The sequence below is a fragment of the Oncorhynchus mykiss genome, chromosome 8, assembly GCF_057628025.1.
Source record: "Oncorhynchus mykiss isolate SJ-2025 chromosome 8, ASM5762802v1, whole genome shotgun sequence".
Lineage (NCBI taxonomy): Eukaryota > Metazoa > Chordata > Actinopteri > Salmoniformes > Salmonidae > Oncorhynchus > Oncorhynchus mykiss.
Window position 1 is genome coordinate 34,479,746 of NC_143029.1, and position 12,346 is coordinate 34,492,091.

At 41.2% G+C, this 12,346-nt stretch overlaps 1 protein-coding gene across 2 annotated transcripts in view; it reads right to left on the reverse strand.

Moving 5' to 3' along the window:
- Window positions 1–9,892: 9,892 nt before the first annotated feature.
- LOC110529840 (synaptosomal-associated protein 25-A) overlaps window positions 9,893–12,346 on the reverse strand; it is a 38,553-nt gene continuing 36,099 nt past the window's right edge. For both annotated transcript variants that reach the window (XM_036985371.2, XM_036985370.2), the window contains exon 8: window positions 9,893–12,278. In XM_036985371.2, coding sequence (XP_036841266.2) covers window positions 12,210–12,278 — 69 coding nt within the window. In that variant the 3' untranslated portion in view covers window positions 9,893–12,209. The remainder of the gene's footprint in view (window positions 12,279–12,346) is intronic.

Genomic DNA, 12,346 nt, shown 5'->3' on the forward strand with positions numbered 1-12,346 from the left:
TGGCCACTCCAATACCTTGACTTTGTTGTCCTTAAGCCATTTTGCCACAACTTTGGAAGTATGCTTGGGGTCATTGTCCATTATGAAGACCCATTTGCGACCAAGCTTTAACTTCCTGACTGATGTCTTGAGATGTTGCTTCAATATATCTACATAATTTTCCTGCCTCATGAACCATCTATTTTGTGAAGTGCACCAGTCCCTCCTACAGCAAAGCACGCCCACAACATGATGCTGCCACCCCCGTGCTTCATGGCTTGACTTGCACTTTTCACACCAAAAGTATGTTCATCTCTAGAAGACAGAACGTGTCTCCTTCCTGAGCGGTATGACGGCTGCATGGTCCCATGGGGTTTATACTTGCGCACTATTGTTTGTATAGATGAACATGGTACCTTCAGGTGTTTGGAAATTGCTCCCAAGGATGAACCAGACTTGTGGAGGTCTACACATTTTTTTTCTGAGGTCTTGGCTGATTTCTGTAGATTTTCCCATTATGTCAAGCAAAAGAGGCACTGAGTTTGAAGGTAGGCCTTGACATCCAAAGGTACACCTTAAATTGACTCAAATGATGTCAGTTAGCCTATCAGAAGCGTCTAAAGCCATGACATAATTTTCTGGAATTTTCCAGGCTGTTTAAAGGCACAGTCAACTTAGTGTATGTAAACTTCTAACCCACTGGAATTGTGATACAGTGAAATATACGTGAAATAATCTGTCTGTAAACAATTGTTGGAAGAATTACGTGTGTCATGCACAAAGTAGATGATTTGCCAAAACTATAGTTTGTTAACAAGAAATTTGTGGACTGGTTGAAAAACGAGTTTTAAGGACCTCAACCTAAGTGTATGTTAACTTACGACTTCAAATGTTACCTCTCCATGGTTGCAGAATATTATCTATTTTTGCTAACTTTCCATTGAAAATAATTGTTGTAAGATCATTTATTGTATTTATTGTATTTGTATTGTATTTATTTATTGTATCATTTATTATATTTTTTGAATGTGAATAGCAAGTATGTCTGCTTCACCCATCCACCCATTTTATTGGTAAACTACAAGGTAGTGTTAACATAGTATTTTTTAATGATCCAATACGTAATAAGGTACACTTGTCATAGTTAGGTTTAAATGCAGAGGGGCTAGAAAAGTGATCAAGATCTTCAATGAGACTGCAGGGATCCAGATTGTGGATTTAAGAAAAAACTAGAGTCATCGGCATGCATTGACACTTTATCCATAGGATTTCTAACACATAGATGTTTTTGTTGGATCTAATTTTAATAGCTAGCATTTCATTGGCCATAATAAATAGATATGGAGACAACGGATAGCTTTATTTTACTCCTCTTGTCATGATGTTGGCCTGTTGGGGGAGGTTTATGACCCCATAAATACCTTCCCCCCTGTTTCTCTCGGTCTACTCTATAGAGTTGACTCTTGAAAAGCCCTTTGTTAACATAGAGAGTCTGGGAACATCAAAATGTGGGGAAACGGAACCATATTTCTGTAATCCAACCAGCTGAAAATATGTGTTGGTACTTAGAGAATAGGATTTCAGATCAGTTGGCGTCTGAGACATTATTACTGATGATAGGAAGACATAAACTGTATCTTGGAAAGTCTACACATTCTAGTTATCAGATTCACATGGAATTGTTGTGCAATTTAAATGTTTAAATGTGAAACTATTTGTGAAAAGATTAAATGTAATTTTAGCTTCTAAAGGAGAGAATTGGTAAACTCTGCTCACTCAGAGGCCCCGCCCAAGTGAACAGACATTGGTTGTAAAATGTGAAACATGCCCTTCTCTTCACCACTATATAAACCCATTGACAAAAATTCAACTTTCTGTTCCAAGGACGTGAGGACCCTGCGTTAAAAGGACAGAACTAAGCCAACCTCAGCATGAGCTCTAGTTGAACAACAAGAACCTAACGAAATTAGCATTGACTCTCAATTTGAAGGTGACGATCTACACGCCGGAAGGATGAATTTCGACTATACCAGCCAGAATATAGTATGAGCATATAGCATGGCAAGTTGGTATGAACTTTGAACTGTGATACATCCTAGCAGTTGCGTTAGCAACAGCAGCTGTAAACGTGGGCTAGGAAAGGACGGACAAAGTATCTCTCTACCACACGACAGTATTACCATGTATCCGTTCTACCACAAGACATTCAAAGGACAACCCGGCCTCCTATCTACGACCAATCTACCGAAGCGCAGCTCAGAGTAAATATTTATTGCATTTTCATTTTACAAATGGCCGTTTTATTTAGAATGCCTAAGGTTCTGCATTTACGATAGCATAGCTTCTCCCTTTGTTAAGCAATCTTCCCGCGCTTTCATTCAAACCCAACCCCCTCTCTTTGTGTAACCAGCCATCGTATCGGTTCCGTCCACCAGTTACGTTTTCTTGAATGACATCATTTGTAATCAATGTACACTGCTTAAACAACACAATGTAACTCCAAGTCAATCACACTTCTGTGAAATCAAACTGTCCACTTAGGAAGCAACACTGATTGACAATAAACTTCACATGCTGTTGTGCAAATGGAATAGACAACAGGTAGAAATGATAGGCAATTAGCAAGACACCCCCAATAAAGGAGTGGTTCTGCAGGTGGTGACCACAGACCACTTCTCAGTTCCAATGCTTCCTGGCTGATGTTTTGGTCACTTTTGAATGCTGGTGGTGCTTTCACTCTATTGGTAGCATGAGACGGAGTCTACAACCCACACAAGTGGCTCAGGTAGTGCAGCTCATCCAGGATGGCACATCAATGCGAGCTGTGGCAAGAAGGTTTGCTGTGTCTGTCAGCGTAGTGTCCAGAGCATGGAGGCGCTACCAGGAGACAGGCCAGTACATCAGGAGACGTGGAGGAGGTCGTATGAGGGCAACAATCCAGCAGCAGGACCGCTACCTCCGCCTTTGTGCAAGGAGGAGCAGGAGGAGCACTGCCAGAGCCCTGCAAAATGACCTCCAGCAGGCCACAAATGTGCATGTTTCTGCTCAAACGGTCAGAAACAGACTCCATGAGAGTGGTATGAGGGCCCGACATACACAGGTGGGGGTTGTGCTTACAGCCCAACACCGTGCAGGACGTTTGGCATTTGCCAGGGAACACCAAGATTGGTGCAAATTCGCCACTGGCGCCCTGTGCTCTTCACAGATGAAAGCAGGTTCACACTGAGCACATGTGACAGACAAAAACAGAGTCCTTTAATGTCAAAACACAGGGAAGACATAGATCCTCTTCAGATGTATATAATGGCAAAATAGACAACCCGCAGAGAGGGCGACAAATGAATCAAAAAGTCCTTCTGATATTCACAGAAGAGTCCCCCTTCTTAGCAGCAGAGGAGAATAGCTGGGTTAGAGTCCCCTTCTTAGCAGCAGAGGAGAATAGCTGGGTTAGCGGCGACAGACTGCTGGTCTCTCTGGGTAGGCGCGGGTCGTAGAGGACAGAGGTACCTGATCACACGTAGCATCAGATGAACAGGCAGATACCGACAGGACAAGGGTGAAGCAACAGTTAGTTTGGTTCTGGCATGAGAAACTCAAACGAGAATCTGACAAAGACAGAAGCAGGAACAGAGAGAGAAATAGAGACCTAATCAGAGGGAAAAAGGGAACAGGTGGGAAAAGGGTGAACGAGGTAGTTAGAGAAGATGAGGAACAGCTGGGGGAAGGAGAGGAAGAGAAGGTAACCTAATACGACCAGCAGAGGGAGACGGAGTGAAGAGAAAGAACAGGAACAAGACATAATATGACAATACATGACACTGGGAGGAGATCCCTCAGGAGACCATCCGCCACCTCATCAGGAGCATGCCCAGGCGTTGTAGGGAGGTCATACAGGCACGTGGAGGCCACACACACTACTGAGCCTCATTTTGACTTGTTTTAAGGACATTACATCAAAGTTGGACCAGCCTGTAGTTAAATAAAGGTAAAATGTGTTAATTTTACATTCTTATTATTATTATTAGGAAAGACATCCTTACAGTTAACATCATTCAGTGAAAATGGAGGAGACATATTTAAAACATATGCTTAAAATATTTTGCTTCTTCTTTCAAAATATTATTTGGTGAATCATGGATAATCATTTGTAACAAGTTTCTGTAAATTATTTTTGGTGGAATTTCTATGTTAAATATGTTTTTTTTTTTTTAAATTGGTGCATTTAAAAAAAAATCCATCCAATTCGCTTTATTTTTGTAATATATTACACTTGATCGTTCTTGATTAAGTACCTCCATTTATTTTTGTTTTTCCTCTAACCTATTTTGTACCTCTATATAATACAGTTCCCATTACCATCTACCTGCACTGTTATTTCCTTTATTAGTCTAATCTCTTTTGACTAAAACTGCTTTTGTTTTAATCATGAGTATTGTATTGAATGGCCTCTAAAAGTACATTTGAAAGTGTCCCATACAATAAAGGGGATCGGCTCTACCTTTGCTGTGCAAAAAAAAGTCAATTATGAACAAATTGTCATCCAATAGGTTTTGATTAAATTCCAATATCCCCGTCCACGTGGAAACTCTGTAAGAGTTATGTGGAGGCCAATTAGATGGTGGTCCGATCTCATTTGGTCTCCTATTAGTAAGTAATCAAGACGGCTAACTCGATTAAGCATCCTCCATGTTTATCTCACTAGGTCAGGGTTTTTCAACCTCGAAATATCCACTAGTTCTGATGTATCCATGATCTTCGTGATCTCCTTAAGTGCTTGAGGGTGATCGTTTGTAGAGTGATTTCCTTTACGATCCATTGAGTACTTAAAACCGTATTAGAATCTCCCACCCTAAAAATAGAGTATTTCGTTGCTTGTGAGCTCAATACATTATTAAATATATTTTCAAAGAAGTGTGGATCATCATTATTTTGACACATATAGATTAATTAGACAGATCTGTTTTTGGTCCAATAGTGTATTTAAAATAATCTGTCTTCCTTGTGGATCTGTTTGCACAGTTTGCACAATACCTCGAGCGTTCTTTATATTAGACATCGCGTGCCAGCTGTTATTGACAAATAGACACACACCCCTACCACTTGTCTTAGTAGACGTAGCTTCTCTGTCCTGCCCATGCATGGAAAATCCCACCAGCTCTATATTATCTGTGTCGTCGTTCAGCCACGACTCGGCGAAACATAAGATATTAATGTTTTTAATGTCCTGTTGGTAGGCCAGTCTTGGTCGTTCATCATCCATTTTGTTTTCCAATGATTGCACGTTGGCCAATAGAACGGATGGTAGTGGAGGTTTACTCACTCGCCTACGAATTCTCAGAAGGCAGCCCAACCGCCGACCCCTTTTTCTCTGTCTTCAAGCAAGTTACGGGATTTGGGCCCGTTCCTGAGAAAGCAGCATATCCTTCGCTTTGGACTCGTTAACGAAAAAAATATTTGTTTTGTTCGAGGTGAGTAATCGCTGTTCTGATGTCCAGGAGATATTTTCGGTCATAAGAGAGGGAAGCAGCAACATTATGTACAAAATACGTAAAAAAAAAAAAAGTTACAAACAATGTGAAAAAACGAACAAAATAGCATAGTTGGTTAGGAGCCCGTAAAACGGCAGCCATCCCCCTGGCGCCATTTAGCTCTAGCTGTCTCTGTGTCTTCGCTGTGGCCTGCTAGCTATGGACAGCCTGATTACATTTATAGGGGGGTCGATATACCACTGTAAATGACAATGAGTACTAGCAGGCCAGTTATCTCTGTTATAAATCACCACAAGTTTTAATTACTAGCTCGTAGCCATCAGCACAAACTGGGAAGGCACTGCGTCAACTATCTATCAGACACAGAGACAGACAGAGAGGGGGAGCAGAATGTATGTTTTCCGCTCACACTCTGGATGTAGGCGAGAGATAGAAAAATTACACAGCCTGATTTGCTTGATATTAATAGTTAGCAATTAATACTTAACAAATGGGAGGGTATTTCTGTCCTGTTAGTGTTTGTGTTTTTATGGTTTCCACTCTAGTTCTCTGCAGCTAATCTTGGGCGTATGCTCACCAGAGATGGCTTGAGCTGACAAATGAGATAGAGAGATAGCCAGGAGGAATTTAGAACAATTCCCCATTGTCTCTAAATCCTCCTTGCATCTGGGAAACTAAGCCAGGGTGGGGTTAAGACAACAACCCACGTGCAGTTAACGACAGGATGAACCCAGAGTGGGTTATGATGCTCCTTGGTCTGCGCGAGGGGGGTTGAACCAACCATGACTGATCACTGTTAGTGTCAGCTATATATCTGCATTTGTGTAAAGGTTAGGTTACTCGATCCAACCCTCAAGCGTAGGCGGTCGACCAGCCTCATTATTGCAATAATTAATTGATATTAAATAAAGATGATTGTTTGAAGAAATGACCAAGTCTCTCTCAGTACTGAATTTCCACAACAAGTACCAGATAGGAGCTGCTGAAAGGAAAAAGTCAGGAATGTTGCACTTCAGGGAGTGCACTTGTCATTCATCACACACATACAGTACATGCCCGTGCACAGGCGCATGCACATACTGGTGCGCGCGCACACACACACACACCCCACATGCCATCATTGTAAATAAGAATAAGAATGCCTAGTTACATAAAGGTTCAATAAAAAATCATTTTAAAAATGCACACCATTTTATCACATCCATTTTACAATCACGCAGCCCCATTACACACAGTCACCCATATGTTCAACGAGCTCTCACAGTCTCACGTCAGGATTAGACGTTCACTCATGTTTCTCAAACATCAAATTTCGAAGTTGCCGCAAACGACAAGTGTTTAAGGTTAAGTTTAGGCATTAATTGCACATGTTTAATGTTAGGGTTAAGTTTAAGCATTTACTCCAGCATCTTAAGGTTTGTTTTTAACTCTGAATGGTTAAGGTTTGGGATAGGCTTAAAAATAATCTCCAAAAACATTTTATATCGCTGGATTTGAACTTGCAACCTTGGGAATCAGAGGTTTGAAAGAAATAAGCTTTTTGTGCTTATGGAACATTTCTGGAATCTTTTATTTAACCTCATGAAACATGGGACCAACACTTCACATGTTGCATTTATATTTTTGTTCAGTATATTTCTACAAGGGCTGCTCAGATACGACCTTTGCTGTGGCCTGTTAGCTATGGACAGCCTGAGTACATTTAGGGGAACCGATATAGCCACTGTAAATGACAATGAGTGCTAGAAGGCTAGGCAGGCAGGCATGCTTTTGTGATGTTTTGTCTGGTCTGCTGAATACCAAATGGGGCCCAGAATGTGTCAGTGGGGATGGGTGAATACTAGAAGCAAGAGAGACGTTGGGGAGAGGAGAGAGAGAGGGGTGGGGGGGGGGGCGGGGGGGTAGGAAGATAGAGAAAGAGAGAGAGCGAAGAAGAGAGAAAAAGAGGCTGCAGCATTCGCCACAGCTGAGAGAGGGGGGGGGGGGGGGGGCAGAGTAAGAAAGATACAGGGAAGGGAGAGGAATCAAAATAAAAAGAGAGGGCACGAGGGTACAGGACATGAGGGGGGAGGGAAGAGGTTATGTGTTGTGAGAGTGGATTGCGTGAGTGTGTGAAATGAAAAATCAGAGCGGAAGCCAGCTAGGGATGGATGCATGAGATGAGGGATTATATGAAAGACAGTATATGAGGGATGCCAAACAGTGAAGGAGATATGATTCCAGGGAAGAGGCCAGTTCTCAGTCCTGTCTGGGACGAGACACACATACATACCATTTTATCACAGCCATTTTACAACCACACAGCCCCATTACACACAGTCACACATATGGTATACTTCAGCCATTCAACCCTCTTATTCGCTGTATCTCCTCTGAACAGACAGACTTACTGTATTGTGGGATGAGAGCCAGACATCACAACTAGATTACCCTATAATTTGCTGTGTGATCACCACCCACAGTCACGATGCAGGGAGCATCCAAGATGTAAATTACACTGTCTGCATCCCAAACAGCACCCTATTCCCCATTTACTGCACTACTTTTGACTAGGGCCCATATGGTCAAAAGAAGTGCACTATATAGTGAATAAGGTCCCATTTGGGATGCAACCACAGTGAGGGGATAAGGGGCCTGGTGGGTAGCACTTTATTTTACAGTATTTATTCATAGATTTTAGAAATCAAATGGCCAGTCCTCTTCTGGCTGTGCCGGGTGGAGATTATAACAAAACATGGCCAAGATGTTCAAACGTTCATAAATGACCAGCATGGTCAAATAATCACAGTAGTTGTCGAGGGTGCAACAGGTCAGCACCTCAGGAGTAAATTGGGATGTGTAGAAAGGCCTCTTTAGTGTCCTAAGTTTTCATAACTGTGACCTTAATTGCCTACCGTCTGTAAGCTTTTAGTGTCTTAACAACCGTTCCACAGGTGCATGTTCATTAATTGTTTATGGTTCATTGAACAAGCATGATAAGCACTGTTTAAACCCTTTACTATGAAGATCTGTGAAGTTATTTGGATTTTAACAAATTATCTTTGAAAGACAGCGTCCTGAAAAAGGGACGTTTTTTGTTTGTTGCTGAGTTTATATATATATATACACACACAACATATGTACAGTTGAAGTCAGAAGTTTACATACAGTTTGGACATGTCTACTCATTCAAGGGTTTTTCTTTATTTGTACTATTTTCTACATTGTAGAATAATATTGAAGACATCAACACTATAAAATAACATATAAAATAATAATATCATGTAGTAACCAAAAAAGTGTTGAACAAATCAAAATATATGTTAGATTCTTTAAAGTAGCCATACTTTGCCTTGATGACAGCTTTGCACACTCTTGGCATTCTCTCAACCAGCTTCATGAGGTAGTCACCAGGCATTACCATCTTCAAAGAGTTCCCACATATGCTGAGCACTTATCGGCAGCTTTTCCTTCACTCTGCGGTCCAAATCATCCCAAACCATCTCAATTGGGTTGAGGTCAGGTGATTGTGGAGGCCAGGTCATTTGATGCAGCACTCCATCACTCTCCTTCTTGGTTAAATAGCCCTTACACAGCCCGGAGGTGTGTTTTGGGTCATTGTCCTGTTGAAAATCAAATGATAGTCCCACTAAGTGCAAACCAGATGGGATGGCATATCACTGCAGAATGCTGTGGTAGCCATGCTGGTTAATTGTGCCTTGAACTCTAAATAAATCACATATAGTGTCACCAGCAAAGCACCATCACACCTCCTCCTCCATGCATCACGGTGGGGACCAGACATGCAGAGATCATCCATTCCCCTACTCTGCGTCTCACAATATACAATTATGTATCATAATTATGAAACGCCCCCATCGCATTCATCTTACTAGTGAGACCTTCCAATGGCCCACCAGATACTGAATCCTGATCCAATTCCAAATGGCACACTATTATCTATGTAGCCAGCAGGCGTGAAAAATATTCTGATGTGCCCTTGAGCAAGGCACTTAACCCAAATTTTCTCCAGGGGCACCGTACTACTCTGGCTGACCCTGTAAAGCAACAAAATTCCCTGCAACTATCATGTGTATGTGACAACACCAAACACTGTTTTTTGGGGGGGGGGGGGGACTGGAAAGATACATAATTGTAAAGATGGATGGTATAGTCAAATATGTGTCTTATTTACATGTATAATGTCAGTCACAGTATACATATACTGGGTATTGTTAATGTTGTCATTACATATACTGTTCAATTTACATACAGTATTTATTTCATGTTCATACATCATTTGGTTGTACATTGTGTTGTTGTCATATGTCAGTGTGGTGAATCTGACTGACAGATGAAGACACACATATACTGTATGAGCAGGTGTGTGTTTATATAGACAAAGCCATTGGCCGACAAGAGCAATAAAGATCCATCATGACCAATCACAGAGAATAGGTTTTATTTATGAATTCAGCTAGCTACAAAATGTTCCACCACTTCAGAACCTGACAGAATACTAAGGGAGTCGTGATACTACATGCGTTTTGAGGACGTCAAATCTCACAATTGAATCTATGGTGTCGTTCAGAGAAGGTGTTTATTCGTTCATCTCAGCGATTTGGTGTGCGTCGCTATACAAATACAGAAGCAAACTAAAAAACAGTTGTCTGTCATTTTTTTTGTTTCAGAGTGTTATTACTATCATATTCATTTATTTGTATCATTATTATTTTACCATTAATTAATAAACCACACGGGGAGATTAAACAAACACAATGCAGTCCTCTTATAAAAGTAAGGTCTCTCAGAAATACGAGTCTTTGCTTTTGCATTTCTTCTTTCCCCCCAGAGCATCCAATACCTATGATCTTCACTGAACTGCATATGAATTTAGAAAAAAACAGGTCCTCATTTTTTTTCACGATAATCTCTTCACGTGAAGATCATTTTGCATTATTGCACAATGGTCATAGTCTGTAAATATATGTTGATATAAATAGTGGAACTATTGCAAACTTGCAGGAGAGTATGGATCGTTTAACTGTGTCATAATACTGATTATGAGTGGACGAAACATTAGGAACACCTGCTCTTTCCGTGACATAGACTGACCAGGTGAATCCAGGTGAAAGCTATGATCCCTTATTGATGTCACTTGTTAAATCCACTTCAATCAGTGTAGGTGAAGGGGAGGAGACAGGTTAAAGAAGGATTTTTAAACCTTGAGACAATTGAGACATGGATTGTGTATGTGCCATTCAGAGGATGAATGGGTAAGACAAAACAATTGAACAGGGTATGGTAGTAGTTGCCAGGCGCACCGGTTTGAGTGTGTTGAGAACGGCAGCGCTGCTGGGTTTTTCACGCTCAACAGTTTCCCGTGTGTATCAAGAATGGTGCACCACCCAAAGGACATCCAGCCAACTTGACACAGCTGTGGAAAGCACTGTCAACATTGATCAGCATCCTTGAGGAACGCTTTCAACACCTTGCAGAGTCCATGCCCTGGTGAATGGAGGCCGTTCTCTGGGCAAAATGGGGTGCAACTCAACATTAAGAAGGTGTCCTTAATGTTTTTGTACACTCAGTGTATATATTTTTAAGACCGCTTTTATGTATAAGGCAAAAGAAATGGACCATTTGTCATGCAGAACGCACAATTAACATCACTTGGATTGCAAAGTCTATTACAGCAAATCTAGTTGCACACTGAACAGTAATGAACCAAAGACAGTGATTGTCCTTAAGTGCTTTTTGAATTTACTATAATTTGTAATCATCGTATTTTTTTCCCTCTTCTTCATTTGTCATGACAACATCAAAATAAGGAGCATGACAGTAGCTGATGGAATGATACAGTTTTACTAAGACAATACTGAGATACTGACAAGGGAAACAGCTTGTATAGCATTCCTATTATATTTGTCATCTGGCAGTGTATACAGTATATACAGGTATCTGTCAGAATAAAGGAAACACCATCATAAAGTATCATAGTAGGGCATTGGGCCACCACAAGCCACCAGAACATTTTCAGTGTGCCTTGGCATAGATTCTACAAGTGTCCGGAACTCTATTGGAGGGATGCGACACCATTCTTCCGCAAGAAATTCCATCATTTGTTGTTTTGGTGGAAAACGCTGTTCCAAGGCGCCACTCCAGAATCTCCCATCAGTGTTCAATTGGGTTGAGAACTGGTGACTGAGATGGCCATGGAATATGGTTTATTTCATTTTCATGCTCATCAAAACGTTCAGTGACCACCCGTGCCCTGTGGATGGGGGCATTGTCATCCTGAAAGAGACCACTCCTATCACAATAGAAATGCTTCAGCATAGGTTGAAGGTGATCTCTCAGAATGGCTGTGTATTTATTGTTGTTTACCTTGCCCTCGAAGAGGTTGAATGGACCTAAATCATGCCAGGAAAATGCACTCACAGCAAAACAGAGCCGCCAGAACCCTAATCTACTCAAGTGTTTCCTTTATTTTGGCAGTTACCTGTATTTACTATATTTGATAAAGAGAATAAAAACTTCACAAGTGAACTAGAGCCATCGAGTCAGCACTGTATACAATCTTTGGAAAGAATGATACAGAGGATAAGAAATATTTCATTTTACGAGGACAATCATTGAAAAAGCCAGACAAAGGATGCACAGAACAACATTTACAATGTGGGGAGGTGATATGTGCACATGTGCAAACCTAGAAGGTAAATACCATGACAATAAATTGCGATTGCAACATGTTCTGGGAGCTTAGCCACTGCCCAGCATCTTAGTGGCCCGTTGGTTGGCTTCGTCAATCCTGGTCTTGTTAGAATCAGCCTGGAGAAGGAAAGGAAAGGAAAGGAAAGGAAAGGAAAGGAAAGGAAAGGAAAGGAAAGGAAAGGAAA